We start from the raw sequence: 19,359 nt of genomic DNA on the forward strand, positions 1-19,359 counted from the left end.
CACAGAAATGTTTCTAAACTTCAGTCTCTTGTTGTTTCAGTCTCACTCCGGCCACTCCCAGTTCAGAGAGCAATCTGAGCCCGTCACCGAGGAAGCCCACCCCCCCACACACACCAGGTGATGCTGCCTCCCAGGTGGACGCTGTGGACAGCCTCCTGCCGTCGTCCTCGTCACAGAGCCAGCTGCCGTCTTTCCCCGATGTAAGTCTGATCTGAGCGACCACAGCTCAGCGCTTTAGCAACAGCAGCATTGACGCTTCTTCCCTCGATTATATTTATACGTGATTATTGTCATTATGGATTAGTGTTACGACTCCTCCTTCACCATGATGCAGCTGATCACTTCCTGCAGGAGCTGGCAGTCAGGGAGGCTCGTTAAGACGAGGTGCTGACACCTGGACAGGCCTCGACCAAGGATACAAATGCCAGCTTTGACTCATCTGCTGTGTGTCAGTTCAGGGTCTGCATCCTCTGAAGGACTCGGCCTTTGTGCTCTTTGAAGGCGAGTCCTTCAGAGAGACCTTGTTAACCTCGTCAGCCGTTGTTAAATGTGACGGTCTAACCTTTGGAGCATTTCCTGGTTGCGTCACCAGATGTTTTGAGCATTTGTATCCTTGGTCGAGGCCTGGCCAGGTGTCAGCACCTCGCCTTAACGAGCCTCCCTGACTGCCAGCTCCTGCAGGAAGTGATCAGCTGCATCATGGTGAGAGCAAACTCGGAGGGGTCGTAATGTTAGTCTGACTTTTGATTAATTGATTAATCTAGAAAACAGTCTATGAATTGTCAGAGAATAGTGAAGAATCTCCATAAATGTCCTGTTCTTTCAGTCCAACAACAAAATATTCCGTTTAATTTGATATAAAACAGAGAGAAGCAGGAAACTTCCACATCTCAGTGGCTGAAAACAGCATGTTCTGCTATTTTTGTATAAAAATGTCTTTGATGATTAATTGTTCTTCTACTGATGTGGTAAATCTCGCGTGTGGGCGTTCAGGCTCCGGTGGTTCTGCTGGACACCAGCGCTCTTCGCTCCAGAGCTCAGCTGGGGAAGAAGCGAGCGCCGCGGACGCGTCCGACCAGAGCCGCCCGTCAGAGCAACACGCTGACGGAGGAGGGAACCACCGAGGACTGGCTGTACAGAGACTCCACCGGTGGGTTTATTTCATTTTATCTATGATTAAAAGGACCTGTAGTTCATCAGGCTAGAATCTTTAAAAACACTGAAAAAGGCACTGAGGAGTTAAATCACTCAGACTTTGGAGGACTGAGACTCTGTTTCTGCAGCAGATCTCACACCGTGTGTTTCCACATGACAGTGTTTGTTTTGTCTCTGTGACAGAAGCGAAGCCGGAGAGAAAAGACGACTCGGACTCTGAGGAGACGACCAGAGGAGCTGACGGAGGCTCTGCTGTCGCCTCCCAGCCACAGAGAGTCGCTCTGTTCCCCGGGATGGACCCCTCAGCTTTAAAGGTCATTATGTTTGTGTCTAATGTTGTGAATCAGCGACTGCTTACTGAAGCACAGAGCGGATTTCTGCTGGGGGAAAGACTAAAAGGCAGAAAAAGGTTTTGGATTCGATCCAGTTGACGACTGAAACACCGACTGTGACGTCCAACGTTTGTTCTCCTGCTGACACACTCAGATGTTTATTTATCTGCCAACATTATGGAAACGATCTCTCCAGAGAGAAACCTTTTAAATGGAGTAAGATCCTTTTTGTCTCTCGCCAAATCATCCAGACTCCATTCACAAAAGTGATCATTTTATCATTATAAGAACAAAATAAAACTTGTTTCAACCGATCAGCATCTCTGGTTTGGTTTAAACTCTGAATATAATATCTGTAGAGGAACAAACGGAGGTCAGACGTCAGAGAAGCAGCCAGAATATTTAGATTTAGTATTTATTTTAACCAGACAAGAGTTGGTGATTGTTGGAACAGTGAGAAGAGGAAACGAGAAGGTTTGGTGAGCTTTATTTTTTGTTTTGAAACGGAGTCTGGTGGGTTTGATGAGAGCGACGTAGTCTGACTGTTTCTGGTTAAACAAAAAGGATCTGGATTTGTAACATAATGTTGCTGAACATAGCATGTTGGCAGCAAAAACAAACACTTTCAGAGAACATTAGTTATTTCCAGACTAAAAAACACAGGTAAGCACACAGATATAAACACAGGGCCTCCGGTTTAAAGACGCCAGAATTCCCTTCAATATTTTGTCCTCTCTGGTGTTCGAGCGATGTTTTCACTCCTCTCTGTCCTCAGGCTCAGCTGAAGAAGAGAGGCGAATCTGACAATCAAACCGACGGAGCTTCTTCTTCTCCCTCTCAGCTGTCTCGCTCTCCCAAGTCGCCCTTCCTCCCCAGAGCGGCGCGCGTGCTGCCCCCACCTGGTGGGAAAGAAAACGGGTGAGCAGCCGCAGAAGTTTAGACAGAAGTCACGTCCACATCGATCAGCTGTTTGTTTGTTTGTGTGTTAACGTGATTGTCACTCTGATCTGTGCAGAGAGGAAGACTCACCCCAGTGGCTGAAAGAGCTGAAGTCCAAGAAGCGCTTGAGTCAGTACGACAACGACAGCTAAAGTCAATAATGAGGTGAGATGATTTTTACATCCTGTCGCACCAACAAAGATTCATTTAATCTGAGAATCCAGACTTAAAGAGAGAAACTCAAACAGTGCAGAAGAATCAGATTTTCTTTTTTGGTTTTAGTGGCAACAAACGGATTACTTTGAAAATGTAACTTAAAAATCGAATACTTGAATTGCAAAACGACTGCGTTACGATGCCCGAAAATACAAATGATTGACTTTATTAATGAACTCTGGTGGGTTTGATGAGCACGATATTCTCTGGCTGTTTCTGAAGCACACGAGTGGATGAATTAGTTATTTAAACAGAATTTCCCTTTAATATTTGTTGTTGGCAGGCAGTTGACACAGAAAAGTAATCTGAGTACTCTAATCCCAAACACTGGTCAGTTCCTGCTGGTGAAAACTCAACATTTCCTGATTTTGTTGCTTCAGAATAAAAACAGAATAATAAAATAACAGGAGACTTTTATTGTGAAGAATTTAAAGGAAATAAAACGTATTTATCCCCAAATGAGCGTCGATGTTTCGATGTTACTGCATGAAGGAAGAGTTTTACTGGATCAGCTCGTCAGTTAACGACACTTTCGTGCAGGTAAAAAACAAAACAAACTTCCAGGAACTTGATTATTTCGCTCGGTTCGTCTCAACAGTGTGCAGCCATTCTAAGTGTTCGTGGAGTTTAAAGTTGAACTGAGGTTTTGATATTTCTTAGTTCAGGTTGACATCAGTTTTAAAGTGCTTGTTGCTGTGAATAATCCTCCTCCTCTCCTCGTCCTCCTCCAGGATGCCTTACCAGATGAATCTTTATGAAACAGAAGCCTTAACGTTCGACCCAGAGAGAAGGAGAAGGGGAATCGACAGCTGCTGATGTATTTTTTTCTACTTTTGTTTAGTCTTGTTCGTTCTTCGCTCTCGTCCCGTCTGGGTTGATAAATGTGCATGGTGCCTTTTTTTTGTTTTTTTACGGAGAGAAGAAAACATCCGGCTGCTCTGCTTTAGTCATTTCATCACGCTTGAACTCGAGGAAAAGGGAGAAAAAGGTGATTTTTACTTCCTGTCATGAACTTGTGGGACCACGCCGCCTCTTCGTCACACGCTGGAGGACGATCCGGCCAATCGTCTGACAGATGTTTGTGTTTTAGTTTCCTGCGTCGGACACGTTCCTGTTTTCAGTGGCGGTCGGCGGACGTCACACAAGCAGCGCCGCAGGATCACATTTCAGACTCTGATGAACGTAGAGAACAAATCACTGCTGACCTGATCGTCTGTAAATCATGTTAGAAATCAGAAGATGTTATATTTGTATAATCAATGATGTAACAAAGACGGAGAGCTAGTTTTGGCAGCATTAAAGGGACAGTTCACCCAGAAATGAACATTCAGTCATGATCTACTCGCCCTCCTGCAGATGGAGGTCAGGTGACGTTTCAGAACTGCCTGAAGTAGCTGGGAACTTTTTAAAAAATAAAAAGGAAAATGTCTCCATGCAGCTCGTCTGCTGGCATCCAAATCTCCACAAGCCCCAAGACAACAAACTGATTTGTAAAGATGTTATTTACGTGTCGAAATCCTGATAAAGACGTAGACGTCGTCTGTAGAAAGTCAGCGATGCGTCCCGTGATAAACGCTTCTCTCTGTTGAAACATCCAGGAAGACGTACACACTGAGCAAACCATCCTTTCATCTGTCAGCACTACTGAAAGATGCTACAACGGTTAAATAATAGAGAGAAACTGTCCTGTTAGAGCCGACAGTTTCAACATGTATACATCTCGTTTCTGTCTGCTCTCTGCTGAGTGTTTAGTTTTTTAAATATCTTTGACTTAATGTCTGTTTAACTGAGCGCTGACTAAATGATGTTTGAGCTGCTTGAACAGAGACACATTTAAAAGTATTAACAAGCCAGCAGCCTTTACTTCCAACCTGAGGAGAGGAGGAAGCGAGGGTGTTCACTGCTCGTTTTTAAGCCATGTTAGTGTTTTTTTGCTCGGTGTGAGAACAGTTTTCTGGGATCAAGTAACCTCTCAGATTTGGGTGTTCAAGCGCGGCGTGCACACATTTATCTGAGCAGCTACAGTGAAGATGATAAGCGGGTCGGTATATTGTCTCCTCTTGGATCACAGCAGACGAGCTGTTTGCAGACATTTGATGTTTCTTCTGTCGTTCCCAGCTTCTTCAGTTGTTTAGGAGAACGCAGCTCTGCTGTCGAGCTCCAGAAATGTTCCCCATCATGTCTGACTTTTCATGTTTTGTGGTGAAATGCTCCTTTTTAAGGCGCATCACTACATCACTACACTCCAGTGTCACATCGCTGCGTACTGTTGATGTTCTTGTCTTTGTCGGGGAGGGACGGGGGCTGTTGTGTCAATCATGAACTCTCAGCACAAACTCACACTTCAGTCTCCATGAAATCTCTTTAACAGGTTGAATGAGTGTTAACATCCATTTTAAGCCATACCTCCACCCCCCCCACCCCCCCACACACACACACACACACACACACACACACACACACACACTCCATCATGTTTTCTATAGGATGTGCAATCCCTCCTCCGTCTTGTCCGCGTTAACGTGCATGCACAATCTTTGCTGTCAGAGCGTCGGGGTGTCGGCTCAGAAGTGGACGGATGTTTGTCTGTTTTTTACTCTAAAACCTTTGGAACATTTGCACCTGACCTCCACCCATCCACTCCACCCACTCTGCGCTTCTATAAAGCACTTTGTCCCACGATGCACTACAGCACCGACCTCCGCTCTCGTCTCCTGGACCGTCGGAGTGCTCACGCAATGCAAGTGAATGTGTCGACCGAGTCTCGGGAGTGATCGTCCCCGTTTTCTGTGTACGTGACATTTTTGACTTTGTCATGAAAATTTGAGGGTTTATTTTTTATGTCCTTCTTTGTCCTTTTTTTAATTTGAAAGTACAGATGTATATTACACTGTGTTGTACGGCCAGTGTCCTAAAGTGAAAACATTCTTAATAAAACTTACTTGACTTGAGTTTCTCGTCCTCTCGTCTGGAGTTTCTGTGGCTGAGCTGAACATTTCCTCCAGATGTCAGTTAGTCAACACTTCATGTCACAGGTCCTCAGGTGTCGTGGTATGTAGGTGGTTCATACCAAGTAACATCTTTCAAATGTCTTTGTAATTACCCCGCAGTTATCACAAGTTTATCAGCTTTTCATCAGTTTCTATCACTTCAGCAGCTCAGTCCAACTGAAAATGTATTTTTTTCATATTTAGCCTTCATAAATTGCTTATTAAAGATCAATAAAACTTCATAATCAAGAATAAAGTGACTGATCTACAGATGTAAAGTCTAAAGGAGCAGTATGTAAGAATCAGCTGAGGAGAGTGTTTGTGCACCTGGTTGTTGGACCGGAGCAGGTTGGTGCTAGCTGGTTAGCATGCTAACATCATATATCACAACATCAGAATCTGTTACTGTTTCATGTTTCAACTAAAGTTGTTAAATGATGCGTCTTTAATTACATAACTGCCTGTTTAGGCCTGATAATAATAATGACTCTGCACTGAAGTTAAAGGAGCACTCTGTAGTTTTTGAGAAGATTTACAATATTTACATTATTAATGAGGTAATAATACAAACTTTATTAGTCAGCTGCTTTGTCAGCAACTCTGTTTTACTGTGAAGCTCCAGAAATGTTCTGTGGACGACGACACTTCACCTGACTTTATATCACCAGGAGGAGGAGAGGATGACTCCATCAATCTGCTTACAAATCCTCAAAGAAAGAACCCTCCTCACATGTGCAGAACCTGCCTTAGAAAAATCATGTTTTTAAGTTGTCTTCAGTATCACAGTGATCCAGTGATAGTTGTCTGTACATCCACAGGTTCACTGCTAACAGGAAGTGCTAACAGATAATTCAGCAAAGTTTAAATGTAGTTTTAGAGAATTTTATGATGTTTTTTAAGTTTTAGTCCCCAGATACACCTGACTTTCCATCAGCATGGAGGGAGGAGATAATGACTGGATTTGTATTTCTAAGTGAACTGTTCCTTTAACTGATAAAACAGTATAAATCATAAGAGACTGTGACTGGATGGTGAGATCAGCTCAGCTGTAACCTCTGCTACAGAAGCTCTGCAGACATGAGGACACAGAGAGGTTGAAATCCAAACTGACAATCTCACTTCCTGTTTTTGCAGCGTGTCTGATCCAGGTTCTTGTGTTCAGGGTTGTATTTGGCTCGAGTGAAGCAGAGAGCTGCTGCCCGATGGCATACTGATGGAATCACTGAGGGAAACATTAAAATAAAACATGTAGCACCACTAATCTTTATGTTTTAGCTTTACCAACATATAATGTTACCACAGCCAGCTGCTGCTGCTAACCAGCAATGAGTTACAACATCACAACACACTTTTAAAACAATGAGTGCTAACAAAGCTAGCCTGACAGCTATCAGTGCTAACAAAGCTAGCCTGACAGCTATCAGTGCTGACAAAGGCTACGTTTGTTGTTTACGTTTAATATGATAATATTATCTCATTTTTTCTTTATTTATCACATGCTGCCTTGTAAGATTGCTTTATTTTGTATATTTTTGTTGTATATATTTCTTTTTACATTGTTGGCAGAATGTAGTGGAGTGGAAGTACAACAGAACAGAAAATGGAAATACTGGAGTAAAATACAGGAACTGCAGCCAAACTTCAGCTAATGAACTCTCATATTAGTTTGACATGTTCTCCGTCAGCTCTGTATGAAACCCTGAATGAAGACGAGCAGAAAAGACTTTGTTCATGTTTGTTTATTCATGATTTAAAGCTTCAGTTTGTTCACACGTCCCGTCAGTAAAGTCTGTTAAAGCACTCTTGTTCAGTGATTTCATGATCAGATTGACTTCATCCACACAATCAGTGTGTTGGAGCAGAATCTCAGCTATGTACAAGCAAATAATGAAGCATCTCCTTATTGATTATGATCATGTGAAGTGAAGTCATCAGGAGCAGCGAGAGCCTCCGTGGCTGAACAGACACAGGAAGGAGCGCCGCCTGAAGAAAGTCCAACATTTACACAACAACAAGAAGGCGGCAAAGTACCGCCCACAATGTTTGATTGACAGGTTGATCTGTGTGCAGTGAAGAAATGCCACAACAATCAGCTCTCAGCAACAATGATGGAAACACAACAAGTCTGAAGGAATGAAACACACAATTTAACCCACTGACCCTGAAATGACTTCAGACTATTTGAGTTTACTGAACTCAGCAGAGGATCCAAAAGACAACCAGTGAAACTGAACTCCAGCATAGAGAGGCTGAGTGAATGTGGTCTGGACTCTGTGGAGGAGAGTCATGGTGTCAGAGACGCTGTAGAAGGACAGAATACCTGCACTGTGATCCAGGTACACTCCAACTCTGGAGGACTGAGGACCTGAGACGGGAGTTTGGACACTGTTGTGATAAAAGTTATAACTGTTTGTGGAACAATCTAACATCCAAGATTTGTCATTGTATCCAAATCCACATTCCTCTGACCACCCTGCTCTGCTGATATTCTTGTATGCGACTGCTACATAAACTCCTCCTCTCCTCTCCACCTCCCAGTAACAACGTCCAGTCAGACTCTCTCTACTCAGGACCTGACACCAGTTAGTGAATCTGTCTGGGTGACTAGAATAAGACTGTTGTTGACTCGTGAATGTTGCTTTTCTGTTCCCCTCAGATAATAACAGCCATGTGTTTGCTGTGTTTGGATCCAGTGTGATTTCACGTGAATATCTTAAGAAGTCAGCTCTGGTCTCGGGCTCTGGTTGTGGGTTTGACAGTAAAACATCCACTTGAGTCACTGTCAGTGAGATGTTGGTCCATGTCTCTCTCAGGACGTCCTATAGTTTGTCTCTGAGCTCTGACACAGCTGCTGTCACATCCTCAAAGTACTTGAGAGGACGGATCTTGATGCTGGATGAGTGTGTAGACTCACTGAGTGCTGACAGTGAGGGGTAGTTGTGTAGAAACTGGTTGTGATCCTCTGTGTGTGAGAGCTTCTTCAGCTCAGCGTCTTTCCTCTTCAGCTCAGTGATCTCCTGCTCCAGCTTCTCCTGAAGCTCTTTGACTCGACTCACTTCAGTTTCCTGCTGGGATCTGACCTGCTGCTTCACATCAGAGCGTCTTTCCTCCATGAGACGGATCAGCTGGGTGAAGATCTTCTCACTGTGCTCCACTGCTTTATCAGCAGAGCCATTGATGGCCTCCACCTCCTGTTGAAGCAGCTTCACATCTTCCTCTCTGTCCTGGATTCTCTGCTGGATGTTGTGTCGACTCCCCTCCAGCTCTCTCTGCCTCTCAGTCCTCTCTGCTGCAGCTGACACTGTGTCGTGGCCTTTATGTTCGTCCACAGAGCAGAGATAACAGATACACTGCTGATCAGTACGACAGAACATCTTCATCACCTCATCATGACGAGAGCAGATGTTCTCCTGGAGCTTCTCTGACGGCTCCACCAGCTTGTGTTTCTTTAAAGGAGCTGCTTCATAATGATGCTGGAGGTGTTTCTCACAGAAAGACGCCAAACAGACCAAACAGGACTTGACAGCTCTCAGTTTCCTCCCAGTGCAGACATCACAGGCCACATCTTCAGGTCCAGCATAGCAGTGATCAGCAGGAGCAGCTTGGAGTCCAGTCTTCTTCAGCTCCTCCACTAAAACTGCTAACATGGTGTTTTTCAGCAGCTCAGGCCTCGGTGTGAAGCTCTTCCTGCACTGAGGGCAGCTGTGGATCCCCTTCTCATCCTCTGTGTCCCAGTGGTCTTTAATACAGTTCTTGCAGTAGCTGTGTCCACAGGGAATAGTCACCGGATCCTTCAGTAGATCCAAACAGATGGAACAAGAGAAAGTCTCTCGGTCCAGCTGAACTGCTTTCTGCTCCATTTCACCTCTCAGTGTCAACGACCGTCTGAGCTTCACTTCCTGATAACTGAAACTAGTCTGAGCTCTGATCTGAACACGTGTGTTTGTGCAGCGAATGAGGTCTGTCAGCTCAGTTACGCCCATCCACAGACTGTAGATATGAAGGGGAGGGAACAAGGAAATATAGTGACAGAGTGGAGCTGCTGTGTGAGAGGAGGAAGAAGAGGGAGGGCTGATGGAGCTGTGAGTCACTCCAGGACGAGGAGCAGCTCTGTCAATCTGAACTTTGTTGTTTTACTATGTTGAGGTCTCACCTGTAACTCCACCTGGCCTCTCCCTGATGCAGCACACTAATGAAATAACACATGATGCCAGCCTGACATTAACTTTGTACGATGCATTACCTGCTGTACATAAGCAGTCAAACATATGCAGTAAAACATTTAGTATAGCACCATGTCAAATTTACCTGCAGCCCTGAATCTTCCCTATATGAGCTACAACCTGTCCGGGGTTCCTCTGTCACCTGATCAATAAAATAGTGATGCTATGAGCAGTGACACAACACGACTCAAACCTCCAAGGAGATCAGTAGTATTCACTAGGCCTACTTTTAATATTACAACTAGCTCACATGTTAAATTAAATGAACCACCGTGTCCTTATTGAAGTCCACCTGCTGCTGTGACCCTGCCACTCCACCCTGTCTGATAAATCTAATCAATCACCATTAAGAGTGAGAAAACGGTTGGAAACAAAGTTTTGTTTTGTGTCCTGGGTTGTGTTTGATTTAATCTTTGGTTATGTTTTGTTGTGCACTTTGTTTTTTTCTGCTTGTCTCCACTGTTTCACCTGCAGTGCTGGAGGGTGGCGGAGGCGGAGTTGACCTACTTTCGCAAGTGCAGTGAGGCACACCTGGTTTCTATCTCCACCTAATCAACCTCACAATAAAAGAAGGCTCTGACTCAACTCCTGTGCCAGATAATTCCGTCTCATTGGTAGAGCCAGTCGTGTGCTCAGAGCCGGCCCTGGGCATAGGCAGTATAGTGAAATGCTATGGGCGCTGTCATCCACGGGGGGCAGTGATGTGCGGGAGGGGGCCAATTGTTGAAAAACGCGCGCTAAAGTGCCCTCCTGGTTGGCAAAACACACTAAACTGCCCCCTTGGCTGGTTAAAACATGATAAAGTGCCCTCGTGGGAGCCAAAACGCAGCTAAAGTGCCCTTCTTTCCGCCCCTGCCCTTCAAAAAGTCTGTGCACGCCACTGGCGGGGGGCACCGAAAACAGGGGGAGAAAAAAATTATGGTGATAAAAATTTTAAATATGAGTATATATACAGCATATATGTATATATATATGTTAACAGTGCCATTGCTTCCAATATTTCGAAATATTATATAAGCCCACAGCAATATAACGTCATGGCAAGGACTATTATTTAACAGAGAGGCCTTTTTTCTGGTTCCCGGTTCTCTGCACTGTACCTGTCCTCTGTGAGGGGGGTCGAGAGGCGAGCTGCCTGAATCTGACCGGACTGAGACCCCAAGACCAAGAGAGAGATTTACTGATACTGTAGCAGAACCACAAGGTCCAAAAGACTGAAACCATCCGGCACCCAGTGAAGGAAAAGAAGGAAAGAAGAGGAAGGAAAACGTGAAGAAGATAGAGGTACAGTAACATCAATGTGATGAAGTGAATTAAATTAATAGTTCAATGATCGTTGTTGGAGCAGAGTGTTAGCCTGCTAGCTTACTTCGGACGATAGCAGCATCGTTTAATAATCAATAATTAGCTGAGTCGACGTGTGTTAATGTTACTCCACCTTAAATTCATCAGGGACGTTTGGAAAGTTAACGTTAGACCTGTTCAGGTGTTATTACAGGTGTCTTTCCTGCTTGTATGTCAGTTAAATGCTGTTAGTTTTCCATCCCCTTTGTAATAGTGTAGTTGTAAACCTTTGGTTTATTGTGTCACAGTTTATGTTTGTTAAAGTTACATCAGTGTTAAAGTGCAGTTAAAGTGTATTACTGTTAATACTCCACACCTTAGCTTTCACATATCATTCACAGGTGAAATATAAACACTGCACTTGTATTCTGGTTAGACTGTATTGCTTTTCAATGACAATAAAGTTGAATGAATCTCATCACATTTCCATTATTGGTCTATATTAGTCTTATGTATGGCACACACCAATCTGTTTTTTTATTATTTTTGATTAAAATGTAACATGCAGTGGTCACATATACTCTCTTCTCTCTTCAGATGCATTTAACATATTTCAGCACCAGCAGCCCAGTGACACAGCATCAGGTGCTCCTGTCCTCTACCTCAGCACAGCAGAGAGACACAGCATCAGGTGCTCCTGTCCTCTACCTCAGCACAGCAGAGTGACACAGCATCAGGTGCTCCTGTCCTCTACCTCAGCACAGCAGAGAGACACAGCATCAGGTGCTCCTGTCCTCTACCTCAGCACAGCAGAGAGACACAGCATCAGGTGCTCCTGTCCTCTACCTCAGCACAGCAGAGAGACACAGCATCAGGTGCTCCTGTCCTCTACCTCAGCACAGCAGAGAGACACAGCATCAGGTGCTCCTGTCCTCTACCTCAGCACAGCAGAGTGACACAGCATCAGGTGCTCCTGTCCTCTACCTCAGCACAGCAGAGTGACACAGCATCAGGTGCTCCTGTCCTCTACCTCAGCACAGCAGAGTGACACAGCATCAGGTGCTCCTGTCCTCTACCTCAGCACAGCAGAGTGACACAGCATCAGGTGCTCCTGTCCTCTACCTCAGCACAGCAGAGAGACACAGCATCAGGTGCTCCTGTCCTCTACCTCAGCACAGCAGAGTGACACAGCATCAGGTGCTCCTGTCCTCTACCTCAGCACAGCAGAGAGACACAGCATCAGGTGCTCCTGTCCTCTACCTCAGCACAGCAGAGTGACACAGCATCAGGTGTTCCTGTCCTCTACCTCAGCACAGCAGAGAGACACAGCATCAGGTGCTCCTGTCCTCTACCTCAGCACAGCAGAGTGACACAGCATCAGGTGTTCCTGTCCTCTACCTCAGCACAGCAGAGAGACACAGCATCAGGTGCTCCTGTCCTCTACCTCAGCACAGCAGAGAGACACAGCATCAGGTGCTCCTGTCCTCTACCTCAGCACAGCAGAGAGACACAGCATCAGGTGCTCCTGTCCTCTACCTCAGCACAGCAGAGTGACACAGCATCAGGTGCTCCTGTCCTCTACCTCAGCACAGCAGAGAGACACAGCATCAGGTGCTCCTGTCCTCTACCTCAGCACAGCAGAGTGACACAGCATCAGGTGCTCCTGTCCTCTACCTCAGCACAGCAGAGTGACACAGCATCAGGTGCTCCTGTCCTCTACCTCAGCACAGCAGAGAGACACAGCATCAGGTGCTCCTGTCCTCTACCTCAGCACAGCAGAGAGACACAGCATCAGGTGCTCCTGTCCTCTACCTCAGCACAGCAGAGAGACACAGCATCAGGTGCTCCTGTCCTCTACCTCAGCACAGCAGAGTGACACAGCATCAGGTGCTCCTGTCCTCTACCTCAGCACAGCAGAGAGACACAGCATCAGGACTAAAGGCTGACTGGACATCTCTTCTAACTGACACAGTGAGATGAGAGTTAGTTCACAGAGGACCAGTTAAAAAAAAAAGCAGTTACACATTTCCCAAAAACAAAGATGGGAGAGTGTCAGCATGACTTTTGTAACAGAGTCTTAGTCAATGCTGAACAAATGAAAAGAAGCTGGCTGATGTACTCAAACAGAAATGATAGCTTGCACTGCTTCTGCTGCTAAATGTTTTCTCCAAAAGAATATAGACTTAATAAGGAAGGACTGAAGGACTGGAACAATGCAAGCCACTTGCTGAAGGTTCATGAGGATAGCCAGGAGCACAATACCCACATGGCTACATGGAAGGAGATGGAGGTCGTTTTGCAAAGCAGCTGACGATAGATAAGAGAGAGACGGCACTCTGAGGCTGAGAGATAATATGTTTGCACAATGTCTTATTTATGTTGTATTTTTATCACTTGTTTCTTTCCTCAGTTTTTATTTGGTGTGACTTAAAACAAATAAAATCTTGAATATATATATGCAGTTTCTGTGTGAGTATTTTGACTGCGATGCAAAGAGGGCGCCGGCTAAGATTTTGCCCGGGGCACCAAATTACTCAGGGCGGGACTGGGTATACTGAAAAAAGCATTTGCTACATCTACAACTGAGAAGTACTTGCTTTCATGAGGTACCTGTGACAGAATTGTGTGGGGAAACAGAACCACCAGATCTCTGGCATGTACAGCGTCATTCACTGCTTTTAAATCTCAGACAAATCAGCAAGTTGGAGGTAGATTTTCCTGTGGAGTCTATTTTACTGGGAAGATAGGAGTACGACAAGGTGAGTCTGGACACGGCAGAATAACCAAATAATGGAGTTATCCCTTCAATAAGTTCTGGATTCAGTGGGTATTGAGCTTTACAAGGTCTGTAATCACTAAGACTGACTAAGATGTGACAACCAATGGTGCTGAAGTTTTCATCAATCCTGCATCATATTTGTGTTTTGTCCATAGTTCATTGGGAACATCAGCCAATCATGTACCATCAGCTGACATTAGTGTTGCAATTACAAATTGCCAGTGATCATACCCCTTCTGTATTTATTAATTCCTAACTAGTTTCTGCTCAAACATTGTTCCAAAGTTGGAATGATTTGCCAAAGTGATGGGAATTGATGAAAATATATGTTTAAAAATTATACTTCAATTTAATGACCTGAAAAGGTGATACAGCTCCCCCATATATATATATATATATATATAAATATATAACCCATATGAATGTATATTTAACATCTTGCTTTAGAGAAAGCAAGACATTGATAAAACATTGAAGGACAATAGGAGAACTTAACAGAAAATTGTTGGTTTTAATGTGATTTCATTGTTAGTATTCAGATCATCTTCTGCTTCCACAAACCTCAAGAATCAGACAGAACATCTCAGTGAACAACAACCAACTGCATCATCTTTACAGGTTTCTGTGCATCATTGTATGGTGGAATGACATTCATGAGTTGTGTCTTAATCCCATATAAATTTGTATTTGACATAATTTATTTGGTCTTTGTAAACTGCATCAAAGTACTCTGCTTCTGCCACGGTTAGTTGGTTTTTCCAATCTCCGGCAATTCCTGAAACACAACATGCAGGATGATCATCGTGCAACTGAAGAAATGACGTGTGGCCCCATTTTAGGGTACAGCTTACATGAAATTTCATAAAGATAGTGTGTTTGGCTCTATACTTTGCCCCCAATAACAGTGGAAATTAAATGGGACTGTATACTGTATGAATCATCTGTTGAAACTCACCTTTCCTCATAAATTCAGACTTAGACATGTCATCAGTTTCAAGAGGAACCAAAGAGAAGTTTGAGCTGTTCGTCTTCATGTTCTTGAAAAGACATCGGTCTGCTATCTTCTCGATCACCTCATCGTCCAAAGGTATCTCCAAGAACTGAGCGATTCTGGACACAGAGTCCTTCAGGTCCTGCAATAAACAGACACACACACACACCATGTGTGTATTCTTGTGATATTGGAATTGTTTAAATATGTTTAGAATCAGAATCAGAATTTCCTTTATTTCCTTAATTTGAAATTTCTTCCTCGCAGCAGCCAAAGGACAGTAGTATTGTAATAAACAATGATAACAGTAAAAAATAAACAATACAATAAAAAAAGTAAGAAATATAAATAGACTCATATATATTGTAAATAAATAATGTTTTACACTGTGTATTTATAAGCAGTGTGGCAGTGTGTTGTTGAATAAATAATAAATCTGGGTATGAAAAATTGTCCAGTTAGTACCAAAAAAAAACGGAGAAATGAGTTATTTTATGATATAGTGCACATGTGATGTCTGTTGGGAGCAGTGCTGGTTGTACAGTCTGTCAGCAGCAGGTAGGAAGGACCTGTGATACCTCTCCTTCACACACTCACGGTGTATCAGCCTATCAGTGAATGAGCTGCCCAGTGCTGTGATAGTGACCTGCAGGGGGGGAGACTCCTTCACCAGCAGCCATGACAGCTTATCCATCAGCCCACCTCCCATCACCTGCACTGGGTCAAGAGGGCATCCCAGGATGGAGCTGGCCTTCCTCATAATTCCATCCATTCTCTTCCTTCCTGCTTCTGAGATGCTGCTGCTCCAGCAGACTACTCTGTAGAGAATGGCTGATGCCACCACAGAGTTGGAGGAAGTAGTCAGGAGTGCCCCCTGCACTCCAAAGGACCTGAGCGTCTGCTCTGACCTTTCTTATATGTTGCTACAGTGTGATCAGTCCAGCTTATTGTTCAGGTGAACTCCCAGGTACTTGTAAGATATCACCATCTCAATGTCCGTTCCCAGGATGTTGGTACATTGGTTCAGGTGGAAATATATCTCAACAAGTAATGCACTGAAATATACAGACATATACAGCCATGTTTCCATAAAATACCAAGCAAATTTTAAGCAAACTTTTGAAAGCGAATGAACTAGCTTCATAAAGCTTCATTTTGTCAGAGCATGACACGGTGTAGGCTACGTGGTGCGTGGATGTGAACAGCTGATCAGTCATGGGAGCTGAATGTTCGCAACGTCACAGTTTATTCAGTGAATCTGTTTCCATTAAACAATTTGTGCATTAACTCTGATTCACAAAAGACCAAATCCACTTCAAGCCAACGAACAAACTTTATGGGGATTTTGCAGTTTTCGTAAAATGTCTCATGTGATATTCTTACAAATGTTTCATGGCAACACGGCTATTGTCCTCAGAGGATAATTTGTAAATTCCTTGTCCCCAGAGACCTTTTGTCTTGCACCATCAGCAGGACAACATTTCTGCAGTAGGACCCGAAAACCCAGATGCAGACACTCAGGCAGAACAAGTCAAAGGAAAAGGACTTAACTGTTGGACAAGTGGAGAATCAGAGCTCAACCACAGTCTGATCTTCTGGCCGCTGAGCAGCTCCACTGGATCAATTCTGGTTAACGGCTTTTTTGCTCAAGGGCACCTAAGCAGTGGTAATGAGGGAGGGGCAAGCACTGCCTTCTCCAACCACATTAGTCCTGTCTGTCTGGGGATTTGAACCGCCAACCCTCCAGCCACACGTTGCGTCTCTAACCTCTAGGCTACTGCACACTGTTAAATGTCTCACCATTATCATCTCTTCATAGGAGATGTGCATCATGTGCTCTTTATCCTCAGCATTCAGCCAGCTCTTCACATGATCAAACCATGAGCCATAGGCAACTAGAAGAGAAAGAAAATCACAAACACTCCAATAATCCATCTATCAGTGAAATGCAGTTCAGGTTACTGTCACTTACTTTACTGTGTGTTATGATAAAAAGCAAATTTCTTGGAATGAGTTTGAGAACAACCTTTTCCATCGAGGAACTTGTGGAGAAACTCGTTCTGTGGACCTGGGCTGACATGATAGGAGGCCTTCGCATGATAGTGAATGGTAGATGTGAACACATCTTTGGGGTTTCTCATGACATTGATGACCTGGAATGATGTTGTCACATTCATCATTAACATGGCTGTTTGTATGGCACCAAAGGTAGAATGTGCATCAATGAAAAGAATGATGATGATGATAATCAGTGACAAACTTTATGCCAGATTTACCCTTGGCTTCACTTTGAAGAAAGATGGTGGCATCATGTTGTACTGCATATGTGTAGCAATTATTCGTGGAGATGGCCTCTCTTCAAAGTTTGGGTAATCCTCCAGCCAGGGAACACGATCCCAGTTAGGAGACTGGAGACAGGTGGGATCTCCTCCATTGACTATCAGAGGGACAATCTCTTGTGACCATGTGGTACCTGAGAGCAGGACAGGAGAATTTCTTTGACTTATTAGTTCATCATTTCAGCCTCCTGCAGACTTTCAACAGTCCAACAGTGAATAAATCATTCCAAATCAAATTAGAACAAAACAACAAATTAGGTGTTGTGCGCCTTTGTTCGATTCAAGTATTCTGTCTTGTATCATTTCATGCTATGAGGGGTCGAGGTGAAGTCTGAACAAGTGAGTCTTGAGTCTGTTTGACAGCATTAAGACACATGTATTTTTTTTAAAAACACACTAGTTCATGTTTAATGGTATTCCATTCATTCACAGGTTTTTAGTGGAGTGCTCATATTGCCTTTAACTCCTCCCATTAAATACACCTTCAGTTAGAAATGCACGAGTGATGGTTAAATACTCATGAAGGGTAATGTGAAATAACACTACATTAAGACATGTATTTTAAAAAACAAACACACATTGTAGTTCATGTTTAACGGTATTCCCGAATCCTGAAGTACACAAACATCTGGAAAACAGTTCAAATGCGTACCTGACTTGGGATATGTTGAGATGATGATATCATCTGGCCGAAAAGAAAACTCCTCAAAGTATTTGGAAATCTGTAGAAATCCTTTGAGGAGATAGATCCCCTTGTACACAGTGTATAACTCTGCTTCAGTCATAGTTCAGAGAGAACATCTAGCAGATTCCCTGTAGTTAGTATCAGACCGGCGCAGGCAGCAGTGGAGTTTTATTCACTGTATTGTCTTTGGGTGTCGGCTCTCTGTCACTTTACTGGTAGAACATGTATGACAGGTTAACCCTCCACATTCTGTATACGCCCGTTGTCCTCTGGTTAAAAAATGACCCACCCTCACTAAAGAAATAAAGCGAAGTGATAGAAAGTCACAATTAGCCTGGACACTAAATGATCTTTTTCATTTAGAGTATTTTGTCTGTAACAACAGCGCTTGTATACTGCATTATTCATTTTGGCAGCTATTTTAGTCTTAGTCTTAACCTGTAGACATAAAAGCGTCATTAGTTCTGTCAGATTTTAGTGATCTTAGTCCTTCATAGTTTCAGTCTAGATTTAACATTTCAGTCAAGTTTTAGTCAACAACAAATCATACGTGATTTACACACATTTCTCATGTTTTACTTGAACAACAGGTAACTATATGAAAAAGACATTTATTTGTGCGACCCAAACGTTTACTTGTTCATGACAAGTTATAACTGAAAGGCCCTGCATGTTTATTCACAAGCTTTGAAGCCAACAAACTACTGTTAGCTAAGACATTAACCCTGGCAATGTTAGCCTGCAGCATAACAGTTTTCTTTCTGTGCACTCTCTCTTTAAGATTTTACTATTTACAATACCGGTATTGTAAATATTAAAATTATAGGTTGAATTTCTTCTAGTGCCCATTCACACTTGCAGAATGTAGATGAACACAGGCCCCGTCGGTTTATACTGACTTTTAAATTGACTTTTTATGTCAAAAGGACATTGAATGATTTTGTCTGCATGGACTATATATGAAGGTTTATATTTGAAGGCACGTGTCAGTGTCTCAGTCTCGACTTCCAAATGTCTTGGCCTAGTCTTGGTCTCGGTACTCTCTGGTCTCGGTAATGTGTTGGTCACGGTTGGTGTGGTCTTGACTACAACACAACCGTATTGTCTTTACATTTAGGTTATATATGGTGTCTGTCACTCTACTGGTAAAACACATATGTCAGGTTAATCCTCCTGTTGTCTTCACATTCTGCTCTGTCTTGTCCTCCAGGTCAAAAATGACACACCCTCACTAAAGATCTAAGATAAAGATAAGTGCTTAAAATAAAGCAAAGTGATGGATAGTCACAATAGGGTGGATGCTGAATTTTCTTTTTTATTTAGAGTATTTTGTCTGTAACAGTGGTGCTTATATACTGCATTATTCATTTTGGCAGCTATTTTAGTCGTAACCTGCAGACGTAAAAGCTTCATTAGTTCTGCACAT

The 19,359-nt window shown here is 43.4% G+C and overlaps 2 protein-coding genes and 1 pseudogene across 3 annotated transcripts in view; 1 reads left to right on the forward strand and 2 right to left on the reverse strand.

Moving 5' to 3' along the window:
- The window catches only part of LOC115582205 (trichohyalin-like), a 35,597-nt gene extending 30,004 nt beyond the window's left edge, over nucleotides 1–5,593 (forward strand). The window contains exons 8-13 of the mRNA XM_030418020.1: nucleotides 41–200; nucleotides 994–1,150; nucleotides 1,339–1,469; nucleotides 2,263–2,405; nucleotides 2,503–2,591; nucleotides 3,374–5,593. Coding sequence (XP_030273880.1) covers nucleotides 41–200; nucleotides 994–1,150; nucleotides 1,339–1,469; nucleotides 2,263–2,405; nucleotides 2,503–2,578 — 667 coding nt within the window. The 3' untranslated portion in view covers nucleotides 2,579–2,591; nucleotides 3,374–5,593. The remainder of the gene's footprint in view (nucleotides 1–40; nucleotides 201–993; nucleotides 1,151–1,338; nucleotides 1,470–2,262; nucleotides 2,406–2,502; nucleotides 2,592–3,373) is intronic.
- A 2,091-nt stretch (nucleotides 5,594–7,684) lies between these two features.
- LOC115581346 (tripartite motif-containing protein 16-like) lies at nucleotides 7,685–9,492 on the reverse strand (annotated as a pseudogene).
- A 4,913-nt stretch (nucleotides 9,493–14,405) lies between these two features.
- LOC115581377 (sulfotransferase 2B1-like) lies at nucleotides 14,406–18,092 on the reverse strand. Of its 2 annotated transcripts, XM_030416416.1 has the most exons (7): nucleotides 17,901–18,092; nucleotides 17,186–17,382; nucleotides 16,936–17,062; nucleotides 16,710–16,804; nucleotides 14,923–15,051; nucleotides 14,874–14,878; nucleotides 14,614–14,693 (listed from the first exon to the last, which is right to left on the reverse strand). In XM_030416416.1, the coding sequence occupies exons 1-7, from the start codon at nucleotides 18,031–18,033 to the stop codon at nucleotides 14,639–14,641; spliced, it is 741 nt and encodes a 246-aa protein (XP_030272276.1). In that variant the 5' UTR covers nucleotides 18,034–18,092; the 3' UTR covers nucleotides 14,614–14,638. The 2 variants fall into 2 exon arrangements, with proteins under 2 accessions (XP_030272275.1, XP_030272276.1); XM_030416415.1 differs by having other exon boundaries at nucleotides 14,406–14,693; nucleotides 14,874–15,051.
- Nucleotides 18,093–19,359: the final 1,267 nt, after the last annotated feature.

The sequence above is a fragment of the Sparus aurata genome, chromosome 5 (genome assembly GCF_900880675.1).
Source record: "Sparus aurata chromosome 5, fSpaAur1.1, whole genome shotgun sequence".
Taxonomy (NCBI): Eukaryota; Metazoa; Chordata; class Actinopteri; order Spariformes; family Sparidae; genus Sparus; species Sparus aurata.